We start from the raw sequence: 27,474 nt of genomic DNA on the forward strand, positions 1-27,474 counted from the left end.
TGACCAAAGAGAACAGGAGAAGCCCTGTTAGACTCTGCTGACTGACCAAAATCTCTCTCTCTCTGTTTCCCCCTCCTTGTCTCTCTCCTTTCAGTGACAGCGTTGTCCTGTCTTTGCTCTGGTTTTGACTGATGCTTGGTCTGTAACTGTGTGTTTTGTAGATGGTTGCAAGCAGTAGCTGAGGGCACCACTGGGAGTCCCCCTGATCTGTCTGACACCTGCAAACATGAATGGTAAGACTGCTGCAGTTCGTGTGGGAGCCGGTAATCAAAGGAGGGCTTGAAATATGTATACTGTATAGCTCTTTGTATTTAGGCTCTGCAGATCTTCATAAGACGGCTGACTGCCCATCCTAGTAATCTGCCATCTAGTAATTCTGGTGTGTGTCTAAATATATTCCTCTTTACTCCTCCCAGAATCTGATTCAATTACTTCTCTCTCTTTGACTTTTCCTTCAAAATGATTATATTTCTATGTATTGATTGCTTTGTTCAGTGGAAGTCACTGGTAAGTAATCCAGCTACTTATTCTTTTTGATGGATTTTTGTTGTATTACACTGCAGTTACATCTTGGTTTGGGTTTAGCACTGTTTGATATCTCATTTCTTTTTATGGATAATTGAATTATGTTTTACACATGGTGAAATGGAAAATGGTGGAAAAAGAGGTTATATAAGATAACTTGCAGTTACTTGGATTGAGCCATTTTTTTTGCTCATTATCGTTTATTAGTGGTCGCCATGGTTCGAGTGTAGGGTGTTCGGGTGTGAATCGTTTCTTGGGAATGCGATGGACCCAAAATTTCTATGTTCGATTCTAGGTCTTTTTGAGTTTCATGTAACCAAGACTGTTATTCTATTTTTATTGTGGTTTCCCATTCTGTACTGTCTGAAGGAAGTTGATAATTTCTCTTTGAGTTACTATTCTGGGTCATATTCTTTCTCATTGTTTGTAAGTGTTTCTGTCATGCAAATTTGTTTTCTGTATCACTTCCACGTAGAATAACCCAAAATATAACCAAAATGAGCAAGCTTATTAAAAAATTTGTCAATGGCCTCACAGTAAGTTCACATTGCTCAGCCGTGGTTCAAAGTATTCAAATTTGATCAGGTTGATGTTCTGAGTTCCGGCAAAGTGACATCACTGTCAACCCTGCCATTATCACCCACCTTATGGTGTGTTTGTGTGTGTGTGCCCGTGCCCAATCATCCTGCACCTAAAGTTCAAATCCATGCTTGTTTAGTTTGTTCAGATTTAAGTTCTGCTAGTGTGTGAGTACAGGTAATTTCCAAGTATTTAGATGAATGTCATAATGCTTGCTGGAAAGAATCCAGATGAACCCGTTTATCAACACGATAAGTTATGGAGTTTCTCGCTCATCATGATGCAGTTGATTTTCCTGATATTTCTTTATTAACTTGACTGTCCAATCAATTTTTTAATAAATAGATTATTATCTCTTCAGGAAGTCCAAGTATGTGGGCAGTCACTCCAGAAGAGAGGACCAAACATGATCAGAAGTTTGATAACCTCTCCCCATCAATGGGCTATGTCTCAGGTACGCGCAAAAACACAAACTCAAACTAAGACTGATACACTGTGGATATCATCATATTCATCGTTTCGCACATTTCGTTTAGTCTGAAAACAAACAGAGGCACCATGTTTTGAGAATTTCAATAAACACAGCTAAATTAAATTATCCAACCCAAACCTTTTCATGGTTTCATTGTTTAGAGTCCAATTTCAGAAATAGTTTTCAAATCATTTTGGACAGAAACGGGATTAATGACTCCCCACACAGCACATTCATACACAAGCAAAAGTTCATCCAAGTGAAATATACTAAAATCCACCTCTCGCATCACCCTCACTTTCTGTGTTTCTCCCTGGTTCCTCTCTTTGCAGGGGAACAGGCACGTAAGTTTTTCCTCCAATCAGGGTTGCCTGCTTCAGTTTTGGCTGAAATATGGTGAGAAACACAATTCAACTGTGTGATTAAAATGTGTACGTCGCAGACACCCGTCTCTCACTGTTTTCTTCTAACTCACAGGGCTCTGGCCGACCTGAACAAAGATGGAAAGATGGACAGGCTGGAGTTTTCCATCGCTATGAAGCTGATAAAATTAAAACTCCAGGGCACGGCTCTTCCGTTAGCACTGCCCATTATCATGAAGCAGCCTCCAGTGCCGGCCCCCAACCTCAATAACCACAACCCTCCTTATGGTACGGCCTATGTTTTCCACTGTGGATTAAACACATGGTTAAACACATTAAAATTACCAGTTTAATTAAAAGATTTAGATAGAGACATGATTAATTAAATGTCGTATTCAATCAAGATGTTGTCAGGGTATTCTGAGATATTTCTGTCTCAATACACATTTGTTTGCTTTTTGTGGACTCATTCACCCAATCGGTGTGTGTTTGTGTACTTCCAAGGTATAGGATCAGTGCCAAACTTGCCACTGATGCCTGGGACAAACCTTTCCATCTTGACACCTCTGTCCATGGCAACTCCTGGCCTCTCGACCTTGACACCAATGACAGGGCTGACGCCTTTGATTCCAACAGCTACAGGCCTAAGTCCTCTAGTAGCTTCAACTCCCAGCAGACCCCTAATTCCTAATGTGGTAAATGCCACACTTCCCAATGGCACCATCGGACTTCTCCAACCAACCCCAGTTGGAGCTTTGGTGACTGGTACAGAAAATGTCTTTGTTTATTTTGTTGTTTGCTCTCCAGCCTATTCTTTTTTTCTCTCTTTCTGCCACCCTAAGTTTTAATTGCCATTGCTGTGAACTGGTCATTGGCAGGGTTCTCTCAATCAGTATAATAAAATAAATCTGTGAACTCTTTGTGATGAGTTATTTAATTTTGAGGGGCGAAAGAGGATTAAGTAAAACACCACAGGCTTAGCAAACTCATCTTTCTATTTCATCTCCCTATATATGTACTAAGTTGCCTTAGAGTTCCTCTTTTTAAAATCTGTTTTGAACAGATTACAACTGCAAGTTGCAATTATAATTAATTAATCTTAATATAATGCAAAGCCCTGTAAAAATGTGTGTAAAAGAGTAAGGCTTCGCAAAATTACTTTTTGCAAAAATGTAATTTTAAGATTTGTTGGAATAACTTATTATATCGTTGTAAAAAAGGACATTTGCCTAAAAAAGAGCAGGTCATGTTTCATATCAAATTTCAGTTTTTTATTTTTATATATACACACACACACACACACACACACACACACAATGTTCTTGTTATAGTTTTGCCTGTTTATGTTTTAAGGTTTGCCTCAGTCTGCACCCGCCTACCCGTCTCCATTAGCTCACTCCTCTGTTGGTTTAAACAAGTCACCATCCCTGCTGGACATCGGATCTAGCAGGTAAATAGTCCTGCTTCAAAAAACTTCAGTTTAAAGCTTAAGATAATCTTGGTTGATGCAGAATTGCTTTCGTATCATTGTTTTCCCATTTCACTTGCCAATCACTGTAGTTTGGTATGTTCAGTTTGTACTCCACCCTTTCTGTCTTCCAGTTCAACCTCTTCGTCCACCCCTGGGATGCCCCATTCAGGTCCCAGTGACTGGGCCGTGCCACATGCTTCCAGGCTCAAATACAGACAGCAGTTCAACAGCTTGGACAAGCAAATGACTGGATACCTCACTGGTACTGAGCTGGTTTGTGTGTATACGTACAATGTACAGTACAGAATGTAGAGGTCATACAAAGCCAAGGTATTTCTGGCTTGCAGGCGTCAACATTAATGAACTGTAGAGGATTTCATAATGGTTGCCTCCCTTTTTTATTTCAATGTTTGTTAAGCCTTGGTTAACTAAGGAAGTGGTGACAGCGTATGAAACAGCTACAGGTGTGTTCAGATCCAAGGCCATTTTCTAAATATGAACACTGACTCATTGACTGACTGACTGGCTGACAAAGAAAGAGATTTTTTTTAATTTAGTTGCTGCAAAGCTTGATTTAGTTTATATATATTGTGTCAAATTGAAGTGATACAATTTGGAAATACACTCATACTGAGCCAGTCTTTTGATAACTTAACAATTAAATGATAATTTAGTCTGTTTCAATTTTTCCCATTTTAAATGCTTTGTGCTTTTAACAAAAAGTACAAAGTACAAAGACATCTACCGCAAGTTGGCCGAACCCAGGTGTGACCATAGCTCATGCGTTCTATCATCTGACCACAAATTATTTTACCACAACACCAATTTTTTAAAGTTAAATTTGCTTTTCTCTGAATCAGTGCAAGTTATTGTAGTTACACCCAAAACTTTCCCCAAGCCCTATCTGGTCTTTAATTGAGGCGATGTATAACAGACCTTTTTTTTGCAATTTTCCTATATTTTAAATATAGTTTTTGGAATAAATGAGATCCAATTCAGAAGAAATGCCCTCTCAAATGCATGCATGCATGGATGCATGTGCACACACAAACACACACATAAGTACACACACACACACATTCAAATACACATGCATTCACACACACACACCAACACACCATTCTTCCATTATCACACTTAATTCACCTAGGCCTTGTGTTTTCCGTCAATTGTGTTGACAGGTCAACAGGTGAGAGCTGCCATGGCAACAACAATGCTGACTCAGACACAGCTAGCTACCATCTGGTGAGATTAAGTTTTGTTTTTTGTTTTTGTGTGTGTTTGTGGGTTTTTGTGTGCGTGTGTGTATGTTTGTGTTTGTGTGTGTGTGTGTGTGTGTGTGTGTGTGTGTGTGTGTGTGTGTGTGTGTGTGTGTGTGTGTGTGTGTGTGTGTGTGTGTGTGTGTGTGTGTGTGTGTGTGTGTGTGTGTGTGTGTGTGTGTGTGTGTGTGTGTGTGTGTGTGTGTGTGTGTGTGTGTGTGTGTGTGTGTGTGTGTGTGTGTGTTGCTGATGCTATAGCAGTCTTTGAATCTAGAGTCAACGTCAGGCGATATGGTCAAAGCAAGACAGAAAAGTAGTATTGCAATTGCAGAACCTGCTGTTTTTTAATTGAGGTAAAATATGACATAGCCACAGGCTGTCAGTGATTGCAATACCAATTATAAATCAACTTATCTGGTGCCACTAAGAGAGCCCACATATCTTGTTCATCAGATGTAAGGGATTTCCTTCACAGCTTTTTACGCACTCCAGCAAAGAAATCAAGTCCTGCAAACTGTCATGATATGTTGTTTTGATTTCTATCTTTTACCACTTCACCCTCATGGCATGACTAAAGAGGCTACTATTTATGTTTTTGATGGTTTTTTTTTTTTACTTATCTAGACTGGTCTAGAGTTTCTATATATCTAGATTTTATTGGACTATAATTTTATTTTAATTAATTTTAATATCCTCCTAAATGTTAAAATAATGATTGTGAGCAAACTAAATTTCGTGTTACAACACTATGCATGTCAAATAAGACATTTTCCCTGTATTTTCTGTCTCTTTTCCCAGCTGTTTCACAAAGTGAAGGGCTAACATGCTACCCAAATACCGAAAAAGTCACTCCTTAAGTATTTCCAATGGCTTAAAAAAACAGTGAACACAACAGGGAACAATAAGAACTGACCACAAGAGACTTGTCGGTGCTCAGTAACTAAATATTAGTGTTTTTATTTCTGTAAAAATATATCTCCATTTTGAAACCCTTCACAGGAATTTGGCTGACGTGGATAAGGATGGCAAGCTAAAAGCAGAGGAGTTTATCTTGGCAATGCATCTTGTGGATGTTGCAAAGATTGGACAACCACTACCCCTCACACTGTCGACCGAGCTGGTACCACCAACACACAAGTAAGGGTCGTGGCTTCAACACTTACAATTTCAATAGCAATTTATAACAATTAAATAACAATTTAATTGTTTGATGTGTGAATAAAGTGTATTATATTATATTATGTTATATTATATTTGTTTTTAGGAGTAAAGTGAATGGAAGCAGCTCTGCTAACTATGCAGCTCTGATGGATGATTTTGATGTCGACCCGCCACAGAAATCTAAGCCCAACAGTTAGTACACAGTGTTTAACTCATTATGGTACAACCAGTATGTTAGGTCTAATTCCCCTCTATAACCTCTATACAGATGAAATCATACTGGAAAGAAATGCAAGATATGGCAGACAGAAACAATATTTAGAAAAATGTTTTCTTTTTTTCCAAGTCATAGGTTATTGATGATCATTTGTTCACATTTATTTGTTAATGGACACTCTCCTACTGTATTAACATGGTTTATTCAGACTTCTAATCTAAGTACAAGCAACATTTATCAACATTTCTTTTATAAAGTTTGCTGTAAAAAAAATATCAGTATTGAAATGAATGAGAGAAAAACAAAAAGATACAATTTTTGAAAAGCACACACTCGAACTGCTGCCTAAACTTTTCTTTTACTTTATAGTAACATTTGAGGATAGATTTAAAGCCAACCTGATGCGAGGAAACGCTGAACTCGAGAAAAGACGACTCGCGCTGCAGGAGGCAGAGAGGAGAGAGCAAGAAAGGCGCGCTCAGAAGGTCAGAGAAGAGCAAGAGAGGAAGGAGAGGGAGGCTCGGGAGGCTGAGGAGAGGAGGCGGAAAGAAGAGGAAAGGAGACTGGAAAGACAGAGGGAGCTGGAGAGGCAAAAAGAAGAGGAGCGTCAGCGAGAAATCGAGAGGAAAGAGGTAAGGGGAGCACATCAGACATCAGACTCACCCTTTACACACAGCATGTACGAGGTTGAGCTCTTTGATGAGTCACTTCTTATGCCGGGAACAAAGTGAATATGAATATGTAGCCCAATGTAACGTGTGGGTTCACTCCAGGCCGCTCAGCGGGAGCTCGAGCGCCAGAGGAAGGAGGAATGGGAGCGGAGGAGGCGAGGAGAGCTCCAAATAAAGAAGGAGCAGGAGCAGGATGATATAATTAGATTAAAAGCAAAGAAGAGGAGTCTAGAGATGGAGCTGGAGGCTGTTGTAAGTGTTGATGTATCTCTAACAGAAACAATGCTTTGGGATTTGACCATAATAAAAACACCTCTTTCCAATGTACATTTAAACACACATACAAGAGAGATATCATGACTTACCTGAAAATCATAAACAATTTGCCCTAAATGTTTTAAAGATAATTTCTACAAATTCAACACAAGACACTCTTTGCTTCCTCTGTTGTTCACTAAGGGTAACAAGCACCGTCAGATCTCGGATCGCCTGCGTGACATTCAGAACAAAAAGAGGGTTCAGAAGACAGAGATCGACTTGATCAAACAGCAGAAAGATGCACGTCAGCAGGACATCAACAACCTGCAGAAGCAGCTAGAGGTACAGTATGCACATGTATCAGTTACTTTATGTGTTGAAAACAGATTTTCAGCTTTAAAATAGCACAAAAGCTATGTGCTAATAAAGGTTTGGTGTCGTTCCATTTGTGTTATTTTGTTGTTTTGTTTTTGTGTAATTTATAAACGTTATCCGGATACTAAGCAGATCGGTTTCTTCCTGGGCAGGAGTTCCAGAGGAAGTTGTCCCAGCTGACTCCAGAAAAGAAGAGACTGACAGAAAAACTTAAAATCATGGGTCTGAATAACAGGAATGGTTAGTATTTGTATTATAACATGGAGTGCAGTATTTATTTTATTCGTATTTGTATAGTCAAGGATTCATAAGAAAGTTATTAGTATGGGTGTCGTTGATTACATTATCACTTTGAGTAATTACAGTGTAATTGTAATGTTGTAAAAAGAATGTAATAAATCACAAATATATGCAGAGTGCAAAAATTGAATAATTCTGTTACTTTCCATTCCGTCTGTGTGTAGTGATGACCCTATCCACTCTGAAGGTGGGACTAACAGAGAAGGAAGGGACCTGTAAGAAACTGAGAGAGCAGATGGAAGCTCTGGAGAAGGAGACCGCTGCCAAACTGGCCGAGATGGACCAATATAACAAAGACATGCAGGTAGCAATGAAACCCGAGGGTGACATCGTAAACTTGACATTCAATCATTTTCAACATGCATTTTTTTAGGAACACACCAAACTGGAAGTAATCCACCCACTTTGTAGGATCATTAAAGCAGGGCAAGCAGGGAGAAATCTCTCTGTATACAAAGGAGATTGCTAGAGGTCCCCCTCTTTCATTGGCTTCACAGAATGTATGGAAACCTATAGCATCTGTAGCTGACCTCTTAAAAAGCCATTAAAACGTCCCAACAATTGCACATATGTATTTTTATGTCAATAAATCACTCAAAAAGATGTTGCCTTTATAATGTCCCTGCTAAATTCCCTGCAAAAGATGCAAAAACTTTGCGTCTCCCTCAAATTCATTCAAGCAAATTCATTAATTTGTTATTTTTGAAAGATCAATCTCTTAAATCCTACATGGTCCAAGACAGAACCTGTTTTTTTTTTGTTGCCGTTGTTTTTGTGTGAAAGGCACCAGCTTTCAGGCGAGCTTCTTTCTGGTTGGCTATTTTTACTCTCACAGTGTTAATGATTGTTTCACCCACTCGTTCCAACGTACCTGTCTGGACAGCGTATGAGAACTGCCCGACTTTATTTGCATAATGTTCTGGCTGTTAAAGGCTTTGGATGGAAACTTTATGTGTTTGTTCATTTGTCAAATTCTCATGAGCATAATCTCTCTGGAAGGCCTTAAGGGAATTACATGACATCTGGCACACATGTTATTTTGGATTCAAAGGTGAATTGATTGCAGTTTTTTGGTCAAAGGCTTACGTCATATTTGTCATTCCAAAACATGTCCTTTGACACCTCAGTCACATAATGCATTTTTATGATAGCATTTCAAACAAATGTCTCATAACAATTGAAAACTACACACATTCAAATTCATATAAATCTTCACTATGAGTGAGGACATTATGCAAATTTGTCAGTTAACTAATTTATCATGTACAGTAATGCTGTCCACTAATGCTTACCACTATTGGTCTGTTGACATCTTTTTCTTTCCTCTTCCTCTCCTCCATCTCATCACCCCCCCTTCCTTGCTTCTGATACTCACCTGTAACTCTCTTTGACAACTTTCCCTCTTCTGTTTTTAAAAATTCTCTGCCTCTTCCTCCTCTTCCATAACACACATTGCCTGAAACTTCACAGTTTGTGGGTGCTGAGGACTCTATGCTTCAGGCTGTCTTCTGTCTGCTGGCCTGCCTCCGTAACCTCTTCTACCTGCTTAAGGTTTTCTCTTTGGTTCTTCTTGTTCTTCTAGACTTACTTTCACTTGTCTCTGCTGTTATTTCCCTGTGATTTAGTATTTAGTGTTCTAGACTCAGGGCTGAATTCCTCAATTTGCCAGTGTTCTTGGTTTTTTTTGTCCCGTCAATGTCTTCGCACCAACACCTTTTTATATCCGTATGTCCTTCCTGGCTATTTGTTCAATCCTTAACCATCCTTAACTCCATCTAGTTTGTTCATTTTCGAATTTTTAACTTGTTTATTTAATTCTGATTGTAATTTATTTGTAACGTACTGCAGGAACTGAGAGAGAACCAGAGAACTCAGCAGGCAGCACTAGAGAAACTACGGAGAATCAAAGAGGACAAAAGGCGCGAGCTGATGCGTAGAAAGGAGCAGGAGGAGGAGAGGAGGAGACAGGAAGAAGAGAGGAGAAGACTTGAGGAAGAAAGGAAGCGCAAGGAGGAAGAGGAGGCTCAAAGGTGTGACTTTTTCCACAGGTTTTTTTTTGGGGGGGGTTATTATAACTTACACTTGAATATATTGAATGTCTTGATATCTTGGCCCGCTGGAGGCACAGCTCTAAAGGCAAGTATTTGCATCTCATTTTCAGGCGTATAAAAATGGAGAAGGAGCGTCAGTGGCAGGAGAAGTTGAGGAGAGATGAAGAGGAGCGTCAGAGAAAACTTCAGGAGGAAAGAGAGGCCAGACAGAGGGAGGAAGAGGAGAAAGAGAAGCAGGCACTCATCATGGCTGCAAAGATGCAGGCTGAAAGGGAGCTCAGGGCCAAGGAGGAGGCAGAGCGCAAGAGGAGAGAGGAGGAAGAGAGAAAAAAAAGAGAGGAGGAGGAACGGCAGAGGCAAGCAGAGAGGCGAAGACAGGAGGAGGAGAGGAGAAAGCTGGAGGAGGAGAGGAGGCAGCTAGAGGAAGAGAGGAGGAAACTGGAGGAAGAAAGGAGGAAGGAGGAAAAGAGAAGAAAGGAGGAGGAGGAGAGAAAACGGCTCGACGAAGAACGGAGGCGGGAGAGGGAGGAGGAGGAGAGGAGAAGACAGAGGGCGGCTGAGGCGGCTATTCGGGATGCAGAGGAGAGGAGAAGGCGTGAGGAGGCGGAGAGGAAGAGACGAGAGGAGGCGGAGAGGAAGAGACGAGAGGAGGCGGAGAGAAGAAGGAGAGAGGAGGAGGAGGAGCAGCAGCAGAGGAAGCGCGAGGAGGAAATGAGGAGAAGACGGGAAGAGGAGGAGAGGAAGAGGAGAGAGGAGGAGGAAAGGAGAAAGAAGGAGGAGGAGCGGAAGAGGCTTCAGCAACAAGAGGAGGAGCGGAGGAGGAGAGAGGAGGAGAGGAAATTGGCAGAGGAGGAGAGGAAGAGAAAAAAAGAAGAGGAGGAGAAGAGGATAACCGAAGAGGAGAAGAAGAGAAAGGAACAGCAGCCCGGTGGAGGAGGAAAGATCGACATTCAGGAGAAACTGACGGCACTCCTGAGGGGACTGGAGGAGAGGAAGGGTAACACACGCGCGCACACACACACACACACACACACACACACACACACTTCCTGTTCCAGTGCGTCTTAGAACCTCCACTGAAGTCACTGACAATGACCCCCCATGTGCCGCTTCAGGGGGACAACCCCGGACCACACAGCACAGGAAGTCGGCAGCTCTCACATCCTTCAAAGCCCTGTATCCATTCACTGCACGGAACCATGAAGAGCTCAGCTTCAATGCCGACGATCTTATCGAGGTAAGAATAAAAAGATGACACGCGACAAATTGTGGGATGACTCTAGAGTTTTTACTCCTATAAGTGAAACCTCCAAGGTGTGGAGCTGTTTATAAAACCAAGTGTTTGTGAGAAGTGACAGGACAACTCAACCAATAGTGGATGAAATATTTGGACATCACTGGTTATTGGAAGCCCGAGCCAAGTTTATCATCTGGTTGACTATGTACGCTGACAGCAAAATGCTTTTAACCCCTGGTTTCCAGATGGCTGCTGTGCAAAGTGAATACACACTGCAGCCTTCATGCCACTATAACTGATCAACACCCCTATTAAACCTTCAGTTTGGGGGGGAGGGAGGGACTGACCATGTTGAAACTGTTTCAGTGATCGGTTATGAAGTTATAGAAGTACATTCGCTAGCCTCTACAGGGTCGGTGACACAGAGGCCCTTCTCAGTCTACAATCCGCTCCCAATTCACAAACCACAGTAAACATATTCATCCCAAGAGTATTTATTTTATGGTCTTGCCAGTCTGCTCGACAGAATACATGTGCGTGAACAGGCGAACCAAAGTAGAACGGTGAGGTTACAGGGAGTCGAGATAAAGAAGATGGAGGGTTTTAAGTGCTCCTGGTCCAGAGCAATAGAGAGTTTGGAAAAGAGGTGAAGAAACACCTGGAATGGGTGAGGAAAAGTGTCAGGTTTAATGTGTGATAAGAGTATCAGCCAGAATGACAGGAAATGAGAGAGAGAGTAGCTATGCTGAATACCGTAGTTTAGAGATGGTTGCATTGAAGACAAGACAGGAAGCAGAGCTGGAGGTCGCAGAAATGAAGATGTTGAGGTTCTCTGTTGGAACAAAGAGGATGGATAGGATCAGGCATGATTCCAACAGATTCCTAACCTTTTGTTAGCCACGGCACATATTTAACCGGTACATTAGAAAAATCATACGGCACATCATCAAATATACGCAGGTTAATTCACTACCTGTTGCCATCTAGTGGAAGAGCAGTTAATTGTTCTGTTTGTCGCTGCATGCTGGCCACATAGAAAGACTTATGAAGACACATTATTTGCATTGAATAGATAATTTTTTGACCAATCAGGTGAAAGTGGGCATTTTTTCCACTGTATACCTGATGATCTCTTGCAGCACGCTAATATGCCACGGGACAGTGGTTGGAAAACACTGCATCAGACGGACTTCACATGTCAGATGTTTTTGTGATAGTCAGACTGAGATGGCTTGGACATGTGCAGAGAAAGATGGATGCTGAGGTTGGATCTGTCAGGCAGGAAACCTTTAAGGAAGACCAAAGAGGAGGCTTCTAGATGGACTGAAAGAGGACATGAAATTAGTTGGAGTGAGAGAAGAGGGTACGAAAGTAGTAACATTGATGAAGTTGATTCGCTGTGATGACGAAGAAGAAGAAGATGGTCTTGTGAGTCCTGATTTACCACATTATGTTAGATGTCTTATCTTTTCACTGTGTGATGTCCCTCCAGGTCGACGAGACGACCGAGCGGGAGGAGGGCTGGCTCTATGGGAGCAAGCAGGGGAAGATGGGCTGGTTCCCGGAGAGCTATGTGGAAAGAGTGGCTCCAGCAGCCTCTGCCAGCAGTGCCGCCGTCTCTAAAGTCCCCCTCCAGTCACAGCTCTCCAATGTGCTTGAGGCCGCAAAAGCAGCAGGGACTAAATCCGCCTTCACCCCGACGCACACGCCAAACCTTGTGGCCTCAGAGACACAGGGACAGGTGAGGAGTCAAAAATGGAACGGCCGTTACCCTCTTGCCATGATTGCCGATGTGGTATCAGACCTTAAAAAGAAACATCAAAAACGAAGTGATTTATAAATTAAACAGCAAAGCAGCAAAAACAAAAAGGCAGGAAAAGTGGAACTCACAGTAATATAGCGACAGTTGAGCATGTGAATGCATCTTTCAGCAGGTGAAGGGTCACCTGTCAGCCCAGGCCCTCTGCTCCTGGACAGCAAAGACGGACAACCATCTGAATTTCAACAAGGATGATGTGATCCAGGTCCTGGAGCAGCAGGAGAACTGGTGGCTGGGAGAGCTGAATGGTCAGCAGGGCTGGTTTCCCAAGACATATGTGAAACTGCTCGGTGAAGAGGAGAGTTCAGAGTATGTATCCATGACCTTTATTGAGCTAGCAGGAGGGTTGTGTGTGTGTGTGTGTGTGTGTGTGTGTGTGTGTGTGTGTGTGTGTGTGTGTGTGTGTGTGTGTGTGTGTGTGTGTGTGTGTGTGTGTGTGTGTGTGTGTGTGTGTGTGTGTGTGTGTGTTATGCGACTAAACTACTTCTGACATTATCAATTTGTTACATTTGACCTATTTTAATTTCAAGGCCAGCCCTCTAAATACATCACACACTCACAGTCCAAGCTCATTCATGAAACCATTGTCTGATAATACACGCATGATTGCCACAGCCATAATAAGTTCTAACAATAACATTTTTATAAACAAGGATAAATAATAGCTTGAAGCAGCCGAACCTCAACATTTTTTTAACAGTTGTTCCTTTGAACTTGTAGCTCAGTGGTAGAGCGCATGCTTCGCATGTATGAGGTCCTGGGTCCAATCCCCAGCATCTCCACTGTAAGTCCCTTTGGATAAAATCATCTGCCAAATGACTATTCTATTCCTTCTGAACATAAACTAGTGTGATCTCTGGGTACAAGTGTGATAACTATTTCAGCATGTCAGGTATTTAGTTCACAGAAAAGATATCCTTGCTTTTTTCCATTTCATATGGGACCGTGATAAAATAGTAACAAACTGATTCACAGATTGGAGGTAATACAATATTATTTTCCAGATTTTATTTTATCAGATGTCACAGTAAGGTGTTTTCTTGTCAACTCTTGACTGCAGGACAATCTTAGGAATTGATGAGGTTCCCGATGTTGCTTCAAAACGCAATATTATATTTTTTTGTTCTAGATGGCTGAGGAGAATGATGAGCTATAAGGCGAACATGTTTAAACGCTGGATTTATCTTTGGTGTTTAACATGGGTAAAGTTACTGTCCATGTTTGATTGTGGGCGTCAGATTAAATGATTAATGCTGTGATCTTTTAGTTTCTTCTCACTGCTTCACGTTGATCTAAAGTGATGAACTTTGGAAAATGAAACAAACGAGCTGGTTTTCTGTGTTTGCAGCATGAAGAGCTCCGCTGATGCTTTGGAGTCCAGTGACAGCCAGCAGCTTGAGGGTACAATGACACGTTTACCTGTATTCATGTGACGCATGAGTCTGATCCAGTGATGCTGTGTCTTTCCATTTTGTATTATATGATTTATTCATTCTGTTCTTCTTCATGCCATCTCTTTATAATGATCTAAAATCTAAAAGCAGCGTTTGAACCAATAGAATACATTGCATCATGTTCTTTTTTTTGTCAGTAATATTGAATTTATGTGAAAATTTAACAAATGCTGCATTTTGTTTTTCTGGAAAACTGAAAATAAGGAGGCAAATTTTTCGAGAGGGAGGGAGAATATGTTCCATTGATGTTTGCTAGCGCTTAGAACATTCAACTTGGAGGTTATTTCTTGCTGAAACAATGTATGGAATTAATATTTATCCAAAACCAAAAGGTTTTTTTGAGACAACTCGCTTCCTCCTAATTTGCCTTGGTACTCTTACTTTTTGTAACAATTGTGGCTGAAATAGTCCCTTTCCAAGTGACCCTCATTGTAGGGTCTTATCAGGATGATTCTTGTCCTTATCTGGTCGGGCAGGCCCTTACTTGGATTCCTGAACTGAACAAATATTGCTCTTCTCCTCTAGAATTTGTGGCGTTGTACACCTACGAGTCTCCAGAGCCCGTTGACCTGACATTCCGGATGGGAGATGTGATCTTGGTGACCAAGAGAGAAGGCGATTGGTGGAATGGCACGATTGGCGACCGCACAGGTCTCTTCCCAGGCAACTACGTCAAACCTAAGGAGACAGATGTAAGGCCCACAGGCATAGTTTGCAAATAATAAAATCTGATGTATCTTAACATATGCTTTACATGTCATTTATCTTTATTGATACAAAAATGCATTCATGAGTTGTTTTTTTCTTTCCAGACTTCAAGCTCATCTGGAAAGAAGAAGCCAGGTGACTCCATTGTCTTTTTAAAACATTTTTGTTCCGTTGCTTTGATTCTGTCATTACGGCTCTGTTTCTCTCGCTGTAATGTAAACTTGTATTTATGTTTTTGGACTCAGAGATCGCCCAGGTGATGCGGGCTTATGCCTCCACTGGACCCCATCAGCTGAATCTGGAGAATGCACAGCTCATCGTCATCCTCGGCAAGAATGTGTCTGGCTGGTGGCTTGGAGAGCTGCAGGTTGATACCTGAGATTTGCATCTTTCCATTGGCTTAGTAGAAATGTGCAGAAGATGAAGGGTTCGCAAGGGGTTGTAAGATGTGAGGTTTACGTAGGAAATCCGATCAAATTTTAAAAATGAACTTTTGAAAGTAATTATCGTTTTTAATAAGCTAGACACAGCCTACATTTTAGCAGTTTTGTAATATTTAATTTTTTGGGGGGGGGGGGGGGGGGGATTTGTCAATTTTCCTCAGCAAGCTCATATGATCAAAAGCAACATGTGTAAATTAGAAAAACATTAACAAGGAATCACTTAAAAGTAGCAATAATTAAACATATGTCAAGCAACATTTAGAAGTTGTTTGAAATAACATTGTCATGATTCTAAACACAGCAAAAAATTTCAATACTTAATCTAATAATTTGGTTTTCTTCAAATGTGTGTGTGTGTGTGTGTGTGTGTGTGTGTGTGCGTGCGTGCGTGCGTGCGTGCGTGCGTGCGTGCGTGCGTGCGTGCGTGCGTGCGTGCGTGCGTGTGTGTGTGTGCGCGCGCGCATGCACGTGCATGTTTTACCACCAGGCGCGTGGTAAAAAACGTCAGAAGGGCTGGTTTCCTGCTTCACATGTTAAAATATTGGGATCCAGCAGCGGTAAATCCACACCAGCATCCCAACCAGGTAACACAAAGTCAAAGCATGAAAATGTGTATTATTTAAAAAAAAAAAAAAAAAGGATTACGTGATCAATAATAGTTGTTTTATCACAAAATACAAACCTCCTCCCTGGTTCCTCAGTTTGTCAGGTGAAAGCTTTGTACGACTACACAGCTGCCAATCAGGACGAGATGAGTTTCACCAAAGGTCAGCTGATCAACGTGCTCGACAAGAACAACACCGACTGGTGGAAAGGAGAGGTTGGGGGGGTCACGGGCCTGTTTCCCACCAATTATGTTACCGTGATCACGGCAGATTGTGACCTGAGCCAACAGTGTAAGTAAACTGTCAAGTGTTATTTTAAGTCTTTGCTTGGATGAATGTCAGGTAGATGCCGTGAAAGCTGAATCTTTAAGTAGCAGCGGAGCCGTTTGGACAAACCGTTTGGCTCCACATGGCATGTTTGGGGAAGAGAGAACAACCGACTTTAGTTGTGTGGTTGGTTTTTAAAAATATGAACAAAAGTAACTCCTTTGAGTGGCAGATGTCGATGTTGGTTTTATAAAACACATTACCAAAGATTACCATCTTTGGAATCACCGATTGTCTTTAGGCAAAAGACAACTCATTCTTACTGAATTTCTAGCTGTTCCTTTCTGTTCGGGAGAGTATCTTCGGCTTTTAACAATTAATACAGGGGAATATTATCTGAAGCTTTTGTTAAAGAGCAGACATGTTCCTCTATGTATCTTGCTGGTGGATCTGTCTGTGTGATTTGTATGTTATCGAGAGCAAGTTTGATCAAAATTTAATCAGCCTCTAATTTAAGCCGGCCTTCGTTTCTCAATGTCACAACTGGACACCCAAAGTTTCTGGTGTCCAGTAAGGACTGCTCTTAGCTGAGGTTTTATGGTTGGCATGGCGAGGATCTGCTTGCATGTTTCTGTAAGTCTAACATTCAGAAGCTCCCTTTATTCCATGTATACAGCTGCCATTACATCTCCCCATCTCTTCATCTTTGTATAGTATTCTTTCTTCTCACTGACTGTCTCACTTTGTTTATGTCTTTCTTTCTTCCTTCCTTTCTTTTCAAAATCTGTCCCTCCCTCTTGTTCCCCCTTCGTTCACTCTCTCTCTCTCTCTCTCTCTCTCTCTCTCTCTCTCTCTCTCTCTCCTTTTAGGGTGGTAGAAAGTCCTACTCCTCTTCCTCTCCTCCTCCTGACTTCAGAGACCCACTATCACACACTGCTAAGAAGGGGTGGCGTGTCCGGACCCCTCATCTATTAACTACTCCCAAAGAGCTAATAATACTCTCTGTATTTGTACGTGTGTGTGTGTGTGTGTGTGTGTGTGTGTGTGTGTGTGTGTGTGTGTGTGTGTGTGTGTGTGTGTGTGTGTGTGTGTGTGTGTGTGTGTGTGTGTGTGTGTGTGTGTGTGTGTGTGTGTGTGTGTGTGTGTGTGTCTGCAACCAAGTAAAGCAGAGAAATTGATTGATCAGGAACTTTTGGGAACAATAACACTGTTACCTGTGACTCACACTCAATGTCATAAACCGTGTGTGTGTGTGTGTGTGTGTGTGTGTGTGTGTGTGTGTGTGTGTGTGTGACTGAAAATGAGAAACACACAAAGTTGGACTTTTTGCAGAAAGAGTGTGTTACCTTCTGTCTTCTCACTGGTGCCTTTCTTTGACTTCCTCTGCTTGTTAGGACTTTATACAGATGATGCCGAGGGAAGTGTCTGATGCAAAGAGATAGTGACTCACTGTGGTTTCCACCCACTTCTTTTTTCTTTTATTTGTCTTGACAAGACACATGTCGTACCCCCCCACCCCACCTCTATTCTTTTTTTATTCCCAAACACTCATTTCAGTCGTCACACTCTTTAACAGGAGTTCACCTTGCACACTCTTTATCTCTGCTCAAACATGATTTCCATATTCACTGTCACTTTTCCTCCGGAAAGCAGGCACGCTCCGCTCCAAAGAGGTGCTCTTCACCCCTGTTATTCTTTTTTTTTTTTTTTTTTTAGTGAAACCAGTCAAAGTTTGCGTTTGACAAAGATAATATTTTCAAACTGGAAACACATCTTTCACCGTGTAGCTCAGGATAGAATGAGGTTTTTGTTGTAGGAACCCACGATGCACAGTTGTCATCACTTTACTCTAACCTTTTGCAGTGTTTCTTTCTTTTTAACCTTTCCTGAAACTTTCCAATAGATTTACATGAGACAGGCAATAATGGGAGTAACTGTTTGTACTCTACTTTGGAAATGTGCAATAAGTTAAGACAAAGGAGTAGGGATAAAGGGAATGCCTTTTTTGATATGGATATGCATCACTACATGGAAAATCCAATTAAAATACGGAATAGCCAATGCCTCGGGACAGTGGAGAAATCCCTCTTTTATTTAAATCGTAATTAAATAATAACACAAGAAAGTAAACTAAAATGAATCATGCCTCAAATTTCTAAGACTGTGTTTGATATCATGTCCCTTTTCAATGTAATTAATTTATATGCACTTGCAATTTTCTGCAAGTACATAAATTAAATAAAAAAATAAAGCAATTGTTTATATAAAAGTAACTTAAAACATGACAGCCTGTCACTTTAATTGCTGTCTTATTTCATAATCAATTGAAGTTGTTCAAAAAATCATTAACTTTGAGCCAAAAAACAAGTTTGAATTTACAAATAAATGTCAAATATAGATAATTCATGTAGGCAGTGAAATAATTGTATAAATAATTTATTACATTGTTCCAAATTGTTATATTACATATTCAATATACTTGTAAATCGAGGGGAATGTTCTTCCAGGCAAACTTAGGCTTTGATGCTGCCGTTTAAAAAAAAAAAGAAAAAAAAATCAATAAATAAAAAGGCTGCTGCACTTTCTTTCCACTCAGTGCTGTTTTGCTGCTCTGAATGTTTGCTTGTGATGCAGGAGGCGAATGCATGTCCGTTGCTGTTTTTCCCTGCAGTTTAAAAGCTCTCAGTAGATGCTTCCTGATTAGCTTCCTGCAAGCCGGTTTTTATTCAGGTCAACAAGTGAATAATCAAAACAAATGAATCTATGCAAGACTGATAGAGCTTTGTCCTCATGCGGGGTTGGGTGACTGATGAACGCTATGATTGGCACAGACTGGGGAAAACAAATGAATGTTATAGCTGCTAAAGCATTGGACACTTTTCCGCTGTCTGATTTTTTTTTTTTTTTTTTTTTTTTTTTTTTTTTGAAAAAGCTGTGTGAGGAGCTCACAGCTGCATGTGCTATAAGTGCAAATCAGCGGAACCAGCTATTTTTGAAGAGGTGTCTAATATTTATTACCTGATTTTGATGTAAAGCATTTTAAAGATTTATTGGAAGTCTACAGTAAAGTGTTAATAAAATATTGCTGTTCTGATCTACAAGACACAAGTGCGTGTTTGTGTTTATATCATCAACATCACATGGATGTTAATGTGGAATGGTTATATCTACTGTGTGTCCCTCAGAATATACTGTAGACCCCCACACCCCGTGCCTTAGTTTGTGTTAGTCAGTAAATGAAGTTACTAAAATGAAATATGAAGAAACCTGTCTTTCTCCGCTCTGAACATGCAAATTGGATAAAGGAACGGAACAAAGAATTCCCCTGTCTGTTTTGGTACAAACAGATTTTTTTTCTCAGCCTGGAGAAGTTGTATTCTGTCAGCAAAAAAAGATTACATCAACAGACCGGCAGGGAACGATTAGACTTCTAGGGAAAAAAAACTTCCAACCGTCGAAGGGCAAAGACGGAAAAGACAACTCGTGAAGCGCAAAAGAATCTCAAGTACAAACGATGACTTTACAGAACAGGTTCCACTTCTTAAACCTATGGAATGAAACTGGCGAGCAGCCGGAAGTCAGAGAGTCAGAGAGAGGAACAGAGAGTGAGAAACCTTCTGAGGGAGACTTAGACAGGTTTAGCGGCCCAAAGGCATCAGGTGAGTGAGTGAGTGAGTGAGTGAGTGAGTGAGTGAGTGAGTGAGTGAGTGAGTGAGTGAGTGAGTGAGTGAGTGAGTGAGTGAGTGAGTGAGTGAGTGAGTGAGTGAGTGAGTGAGTGAGTGAGTGAGTGAGTGAGTGAGTGAGTGAGTGAGTGAGTGAGTATGCCGATTCTTCTAGTGTTCTGGAATATCTCTGCCATTTTATTGAAGCCTCTGCTGATGGACTTGTCGCTCATTCAAGAGATCTGAGTGTTTTATTTCTATTTTAATGCGGATAAATCCTTATGTGGGGTTGAAGTCTTATCAACATTATCAGAAGCATCTCTTTTTACACATGACCATTTTCCCTCTTTTCCATTAGGAGGCAGTAGACAGTCTGTGAAAGGTTCAGAAGCAGATAGAGGATTCGACAAAGCAGTTGTAAACATGAGTGTTCATTCCTACGTAAAATGCACTGTGACTTTGCCGCGGCGTGTTGCTCCTCTCCTGCAGGGTGTGCAGATCCAAACAGCCTGGAATCCCTGAGCCCCCTGGAGAAGAAGAGACAAGGTTATATCCATGAGCTAATAGAGACGGAGGACAGATATGTGGAAGACTTAAAGATTGTGTTAGAGGTGATTCACAAACAACCAATGTACACAAAATCTCCTATGAACACTCAATAAACTGTACGGTTACAATTTCTTTTAATTACCAATATTATGCATATTCTTAATGGCCCTGCATGACGCCCAGCTCATTCTTCCATGTCTATCTTTTTGTTTAGGTGTTCCATAAGCCGATGATGGAGTCCGGGCGATTGAGTGAGTCAGAAATGACAAAGATCTTTGTCAACTGGAAAGAAGTGATGGCCTGCAACACTAAGCTCCTCAAGTAAATACCATCTCAGTCGAACATGTGGCATTATCACAAGGGAATTAGTCAGGAAGAGACTGTCTAACTATTTACAAGAAATAAGCATGAGAGAGAAGTATAAGACTAAGAGCATAAGTATAAGAATGACCAAATATTAAAAACTGGTAAAAATGACTGAAAAAAATATGATTTAAAATTAGCCACTGATAATTCAGATTTGGGTTAACAAAATATCAGGGAATAATAGGAATCCAAGGGATCATATGTAAATTAGATAAAAAAACTGGTTAGAAGAACTTAATGTGTATGATTTCTTAAGATGCACCGTGTGGTGAAGGAAACTCCTTTGCTCTCCCTCTCAACCCGTTCAATTGCATTCATTAATCTAACATGGTCACTTTAACTCGAAAGAGCTTAAATAAGTTAAAAAATTTTTTGTTAGTTCTTACATTCATATAATTGACTGAAGAGTTCTGGTTGTATTGACTTCAAAAGAAAAATACTCAAAGTTCAGGGAACGCCCATTTGCTTGTGTTCGTTTTGCAGGTTGTTAAATGCTCGTCAGAAGAGCGCTGGGGAGAACAAGCCGGTGCAGATGATCGGAGATATCCTGGCCGAAGAGCTGTCCCACATGCAGCCCTACATCCTCTTCTGCTCTGTCCAGATCGAGGGAGCTGAGGTGCTCCAGATCCGCACGGACAATGAACCAGACTTCAAGTTGTTCCTAAAGGTAGTAAGGAGAGGAGGCTTAGGAATGGTGGAATGTTGAGAAGAACAAAAGGTGTTTGTCTCTGTAGTGTGTGTGTGTGGGTGTGGAAGATGAGGAGGAGGGTGTTGCGTTTCAATGAGTGGCGATCGAGCTTAATTCGCTGCGTTTTATTTATTTTCTGAACCATGATTTTAGCAACCTGTTTAAACCCGCCGATACCTGGTAGCGATGCCAGTGGAAGAATCAGTATTTGACTGCACGTGGGTTCATTCATGATTTCTCTTTTTCCCTCTTTAGAAAATCGCCACGGATTACAGATGTAAAGGCATGCCGCTGTCCAGCTTCCTCCTGAAGCCCATGCAGAGGATCACGCGCTACCCTCTGCACATCAAGAAGGCACATTTTTGTCTGAGCTCCTCATTAATCTGCTCCTGTCACAAGCTTTTCTCTGTGCAATTGAAGCAATAGAACCCATTTTTTTCCTTCCTTTTTTTTAATCTCTTGCTTGTCCTGAAAAAAAACCTGTCTTTATTTGTGTGTTCAGATCCTAGAGTGCACTGCAGAGGGCCATGCTGATCAAGCGCCTCTGAAAGAGGCTCTGGAGAGGGCAGAAGAGCTCTGTCAACAGGTGGGCTTCTTATTATGGAATGGAATAATACAAGTTGAGAGGGTTGATTAGATTTTCCGTACAAAAAATATTAGAAGTAGGCGGATGTTTGCCAACATAGTCAGTGTTTCTTCTTTCAGCAGCCGATCTGAGTGTCTTTCATCATCACATTTGGTGGCCCTGTTTTTTTTTTTTTTTTAATTTCAGCTGTTAGGGAGGCCTTACTTCTGTGGGCATAAGGAAAATAGAACCATAGAACCCTTGAAGGTTTGTTTCCTTAACAAAAGGGTTAAGAGGACAATGATAACAAGAGCGTCTTTGGATTTTGCTCAAAAAATGTGAAACTGATGTCTCCGAGTCCGTGTTGGGGGTCGTAGGATGCTGAGAGTGGTAACAACTTAAAAGTTGCAGAGAGGATTTCTCTTTCCAGGGAAACTGAGCATGAACATGTTTTTCAGTTTTGAAAATGCATCTGTGCTGAACTGTTCTGTTGAGCAGGTGAATGAAGGAGTGAGAGAGAAGGAGAACTCAGACCGATTCCAGTGGATTCAGAGCCACGTACAGTGCGACGGTGTCCCAGAGGTATGGAGCTTGTCAATGTAGCTCTTAAATAAATATGAATTAAAGAGTGTCGTCTAAAAAGCCTAAAACTACTCATTTTCTGTCTCTTTTCAACAGCGTCTGAAATTTGACTCTCTCACAAACTGTTTGGGCCCCAGGAGACTGCTCTACAGCGGGCGGGTGAGTGAGTGAGTCCTTTACCGGACAATCGCATTGGCAAACTATCCAACAGTAATAGCGAAGTTTGATATAATAAGCAACGTGTCATGTGTAAAAGTGAACAAAAGGCTCAGTCTGCTCTATATGCAACAATTTTGATGTGCCCTTGTTGCTCATTTGGGGTTTTATTGGAGGAGAACCCAAATGACTTCTTTCCAATGGAGCCTTAACTGCAGGGCTGCTTGAGGGACAATAGAAGATTTAATGATTAATGATATTATTTTTAAATGTGAATAATGCAAAACAACTGCAGCGGAGGCCCAGAATAGCAAAATATAGAAATGGAGATGAGCATACATGAGGAAGTCGCACAGGCAGATGCCATGACAGACATTACTTGTGTCAGATTTCAAGATTTAATAGTCAGAGAGCTGATTCATCTTCATCATCATCATCAACACCATTAAAGAAGGAAGAAATTGGACTCATCCCTTATTACCTCAAATTGGTTCAACGTAGTCGAAGCATGTCTTCTCTTTGTTTCTTTCCAGATGTACAAGGTGAAGAGCAACAAAGAACTCTGCGCTTTCCTCTTCAACGACTTCCTGCTTTTGACTTATTCGAATAAACCCTTTGCTTCATCTGGGCCCGACAAGCTGTTCAGCAGCCGGAGCAACATTCAGTACAAAATGTACAAGGCGGTAAGAGAAACTCGTTCAAACAAACTCTTCTTTTTTTTCTTCTTCTTTTTTTCCTCCTGATGCAACATAGTTTTTGGTTGTATTTTTTTTTTTTTTTTTTTTGAGAAAACAGATAAAAAACAAAATCTTTCACTTTATCACGCTGAAGAAAGATGTGTAATGCAGCGTCCTGTCTTGTAGCCTGTGTTGCTAAATGAAGTCCTGGTGAAGCTGCCGGATCCTTCCAGCGACGAGCCCGTATTCCATATCTCACACATCGACAGAGTCTATGTGCTCAGGACCGACAACATCAACGAACGGTAGTCGCTCACATGCACATAAACGCACACACAATGGATTTAGTGGCTTTAACACGAACTGTGTCCTTTGGCGATTTCAGGACTGCATGGGTGCAGAAGATCAAGGCTGCGTCTGAAGAATTTATCGAAACAGAGAAAAAAAAAAGGGACAAGGCCTATCAAGGTTTCTCCCTCTTGCACCCTCTAGTACTCTCTTCACGCACAAGTGCACTAAAACACACACACACACACAGATTTCATTACAGAATGACCAAAATAGCCAATGTTTTGTCTGGCAGCTTCCCGATCGTTGAACGGGAGTGGAATTGGCCGACTCCTCGTCACAATCTTGGAAGCCACTGAACTGAAGACAGGGAAATACAACGGTGAGCACAAACACTGTCACACAGTATGTTTGGCTTAGAATCCAATTCAGGTTTTAACCGCTGCTGATCACACAACATGGTTGTTAGTATTGTAAAATGATTTCCTTTTCCCCCCGTATTACCTCATTTTATTCCCTTTTCCCCTTCTTCTTCTTCTACTTCTTCTTCTACTTCTTCTTCTTCTACTTTTTCTTCTTTCATCTTGTGTCCACCCTGCCTCGGCCCATCCGTAATACCTGTCCTCTTTTTCCCCGCCTGCGCTTTCATCCTATCCTCTTCCCGCCCCCCCCAGGTAAAAGTAACCCCTACTGTGAGGTGACAATGGGAGCTCAGACGTTCACGTCCAGGGTGCTCAACGACACGGTGAACCCGAAGTGGAATTTCAGCTGTCAGTTTCACATAAAAGATATCTACCAGGATGTCCTCAGCATCACCATCCTGGAAAGGAACCAGTTCAACCCGGATGGTCGGTCATGAGCTTATTTCTCTCCACTTCACAATTTATTTGATAGGGAAAATTTCTATAGCTTTCCTTTAGTTTTAAAAACTAAGAAACAATTACAGAAAATTAAAAAAAAAACATTCTTTTTACTACTTTCTGTTTTTTTTTCTCTCACCACAGACTTTTTGGGACGGACAGAGGTTCCCGTGGCAACCATTAAGAAAGAGTTTGAGAACAAGGGATCTGTAAACCGAAAGCTTCTGCTGCACGAAGTCCCCACAGGGGAAGTGTGGGTTCGCCTTGACCTGCAGCTTTTCAACAGCAAATAGCCATACAAGATGGACGTCGTATGAATTCTCCGCCAAATATGGAAAATTCAACAAATAACAATGAACTCCGTGATGGACAACAAAACACCCCCGAACAGTTTAACACTGAACACCTGGCTTAATATTTTGATAACCAGCACTAATAATACCTCTCCTGATGTTACCCGAGACCTCCAGCAGGAGATCTGTTTGACATCGGCCCAACTCTCTCCCCCCCCCCCCCCTTTTTTTTTACCTTTTTTATTAAAGATGGAAAGGGAATGACACCTGCACAATACAAACCGTTACCAAGAGTCAAAAGACAGAAACATCATTATGCATGGACTTTGGACAGGAACAGAAACCAATAGGAGCTGCTTCAAAATCATTAGCTCATGTACTACTAACACAGCAACATGAGTCAAATCCTTAAATTCAGAGCTCATGTAGACCTCCGCCGCTTTCACTTTCCCCTCACAGCGATTTCTGAGCTTTAACTCTTCGGCCCGGGCAAACACACGGTTTGCCAAGTCTGCTCAGCCAAGGCCTTTTAACAAGCTGATTGGAGGCCAAACACATTTTTCTAAAACTGCCAGAAAAAACTTGTGTGTGTGTGTGTGTGTGTGTGTGTGTGTGTGTGTGTGTGTGTGCGCGCGCACGTGTGCATTTCTGACTGTAACAGGCCTTGCTTGCCTTGTCAGCTATCCTGCCTTGCCAGGGGCTTTGTCAAACTGTAGATCCAGATGTTGTGCAGCAACACGGACGGTCAGTGGCGCTGGTCTGGAGTCGGTTTAAGGCTGTAGAGAGAGGATCCCTTGTTGAGTCTGTTTCACTGTAATTGTACTGAGAGATTTATCTAGTGAGTGTAAGGGTGTAAATTTTGGATCGGTTCTTGGCCTGGTTGTAAATTTTGTTAGAAAACGTTTAAAATTTGTTTTGAAAGCTTTTTAATTTTCCTGCAATTAAAAAAAAAAACAAGGTTTATTTTCGGTGATTAATTTTTTTTCCGAATATCTCTCTCTGGTTGAAGCAGCCCAAATGATTTTTTTTTAGATGAAATGCTCTGCACGAAGTCAAAAATTAACATGTCTGGCATAGCATTATAGGTTTTGGAGGCGTTCGCGGCTGCTTATTCTGTAATTCTGTCTGCAATTTTCTTACATGGATTACATTTTTTCTTCTGCCGAGACAGTTCCTCTCTGGTCCTTACTTCACCAGAAGCTAGATGTGTCTTTATTATTAACATTTTCTAAATGCTGTAGGTTGATTTTTTTTTTTTTTTTTTTTTGTGTGTTTCCTCTGCCTCATTATTGCCTGAAAGTCTCGCCACAAGCATCTGCCCATGCTCTGCATATCATGGAAAATTCCTATTTATTATTTTTTTTATTTATGTATGCGTGTGTGTGCTCACCAAAGGTCTGAAACCAGGTATCCAACTCATCCCTAATGATAATTTGGTATTTTTTGGATAATATTGTTTTTGTTTAACAGTTGAGGACAAAATTGAAATGATGCCCTCTAACGAATGTTCATGGTGTTGTGAAAGGGCGCCTCCTGCACCGTTCTCTGGTTGTAACTGAGCTTTACTGTAATTAGGTTTTGCCATTTTTCTTAGACCTGCTGTTTCCGCTCCATTTTCTTCAATCATCAAATTTGTTTTTAATTCTTTTTAACTTTAACATTTGTTGTTCTTTTTTTATTCTATATGTGGAATATCTGCAAAGACAGAAGAGTACTTTCCTCTGAATAAGGATGTATTTTTTTTTGTGCCACCTTTTTTATTTTTTGCAGACATCTGTATTGACTCCTGCTGTGTTTCAGGTGCAATTTATCGGTCCTGTAACCGACTGCTTCTTGTTGTCCAATCAACCCGAGCCTGTTTACCTGCTGTTTGTACTCACCTGGGCCTTTGCGCAGCACTCCATCAGGGTTAAGTCATTAAAAACATGAAAAGTACATAAAAACTCTCTCTTATTAACCTGGATTTGAAGGTGGCAAACTAAACAAGGAAAACAGTGACTGATGGAAAGTTTACTTTTGAGCACAAACCACCACAAAGCAAAAATATTTCCTTCGATTCATGTTAATGCCAATAGACAACATCACCCTCTGCCTAATTGTTAAGTTGAAGAGCATGAGGCATGGCAATATAGGTTATCAGTCAAAGTAATAACATGATCAAACTTAACACGTGGTTAAAATAGGGTGACTTGAATGCCAGACAGGTTTTCACAGGGCATCTATCCGGCTGATTGGATGACCTTTGGAGTTTGTGTGGAGATGCCGTCTGCTTATTTTCTACTGACTGAGTCAGGAATGTGGAGACATCTTGAAATTCAATGTCAAAAATCTGCAACTTGTGTTTTACATTGTGGCTGCTTAATGGAGTGATGTCTATTCAATTGTAGTGTTAAATAGTACACAAATTTAGAAAAAAAAAATGAACATTTTCTACCTGGTCTACTATCAGAGGCTTGTAAAGTTGTTGGTTCCTCACTGAAAGAGTTTGTGAATTTTCTTTTTAAATGTCCAGTGAGGAAAAGTGTGACCCCTTCTTAATATCGCTGCAGCAGAA

The 27,474-nt window shown here is 41.1% G+C and overlaps 1 protein-coding gene across 4 annotated transcripts in view; it reads left to right on the top strand.

Annotated features, from left to right (window-relative positions):
- The window catches only part of itsn2b (intersectin 2b), a 36,008-nt gene extending 9,145 nt beyond the window's left edge, over positions 1-26,863 (top strand). The window contains exons 2-41 of one of the 4 annotated variants that reach the window (XM_086175062.1): positions 162-233; positions 1,466-1,558; positions 1,909-1,972; positions 2,054-2,226; positions 2,443-2,703; positions 3,292-3,388; positions 3,541-3,671; positions 4,591-4,654; positions 5,668-5,805; positions 5,933-6,021; positions 6,416-6,678; positions 6,820-6,969; positions 7,177-7,317; positions 7,503-7,590; positions 7,815-7,954; positions 9,121-9,201; positions 9,499-9,680; positions 9,812-10,698; positions 10,817-10,938; positions 12,431-12,679; positions 12,870-13,066; positions 14,106-14,158; positions 14,737-14,903; positions 15,024-15,054; positions 15,165-15,286; positions 15,850-15,946; positions 16,064-16,258; positions 20,386-20,507; positions 20,660-20,766; positions 21,295-21,478; positions 21,755-21,853; positions 22,002-22,085; positions 22,563-22,646; positions 22,743-22,805; positions 23,336-23,485; positions 23,666-23,784; positions 23,865-23,947; positions 24,063-24,149; positions 24,442-24,615; positions 24,772-26,852. In XM_086175062.1, coding sequence (XP_086031188.1) covers positions 227-233; positions 1,466-1,558; positions 1,909-1,972; positions 2,054-2,226; positions 2,443-2,703; positions 3,292-3,388; positions 3,541-3,671; positions 4,591-4,654; positions 5,668-5,805; positions 5,933-6,021; positions 6,416-6,678; positions 6,820-6,969; positions 7,177-7,317; positions 7,503-7,590; positions 7,815-7,954; positions 9,121-9,201; positions 9,499-9,680; positions 9,812-10,698; positions 10,817-10,938; positions 12,431-12,679; positions 12,870-13,066; positions 14,106-14,158; positions 14,737-14,903; positions 15,024-15,054; positions 15,165-15,286; positions 15,850-15,946; positions 16,064-16,258; positions 20,386-20,507; positions 20,660-20,766; positions 21,295-21,478; positions 21,755-21,853; positions 22,002-22,085; positions 22,563-22,646; positions 22,743-22,805; positions 23,336-23,485; positions 23,666-23,784; positions 23,865-23,947; positions 24,063-24,149; positions 24,442-24,615; positions 24,772-24,920 — 5,787 coding nt within the window. In that variant the 5' untranslated portion in view covers positions 162-226 and the 3' untranslated portion in view covers positions 24,921-26,852. Of the gene's footprint in view, positions 1-161; positions 234-1,465; positions 1,559-1,908; positions 1,973-2,053; positions 2,227-2,442; positions 2,704-3,291; positions 3,389-3,540; positions 3,672-4,590; positions 4,655-5,667; positions 5,806-5,932; positions 6,022-6,415; positions 6,679-6,819; positions 6,970-7,176; positions 7,318-7,502; positions 7,591-7,814; positions 7,955-9,120; positions 9,202-9,498; positions 9,681-9,811; positions 10,699-10,816; positions 10,939-12,430; positions 12,680-12,869; positions 13,067-14,105; positions 14,159-14,736; positions 14,904-15,023; positions 15,055-15,164; positions 15,287-15,849; positions 15,947-16,063; positions 16,259-20,385; positions 20,508-20,659; positions 20,767-21,294; positions 21,479-21,754; positions 21,864-22,001; positions 22,086-22,562; positions 22,647-22,742; positions 22,806-23,335; positions 23,486-23,665; positions 23,785-23,864; positions 23,948-24,062; positions 24,150-24,441; positions 24,616-24,771 lie in introns of those variants that run through there. The other 3 variants (XM_086175060.1, XM_086175061.1, XR_015108886.1) reach the window with 3 other exon arrangements.
- The last annotated feature ends 611 nt before the right edge of the window (positions 26,864-27,474 follow it).

The sequence above is a fragment of the Fistularia commersonii genome, chromosome 27 (genome assembly GCF_037954325.1).
Source record: "Fistularia commersonii isolate RoL2024-O1a breed Wild chromosome 27, RoL_Fcom_v1.0, whole genome shotgun sequence".
Lineage (NCBI taxonomy): Eukaryota > Metazoa > Chordata > Actinopteri > Syngnathiformes > Fistulariidae > Fistularia > Fistularia commersonii.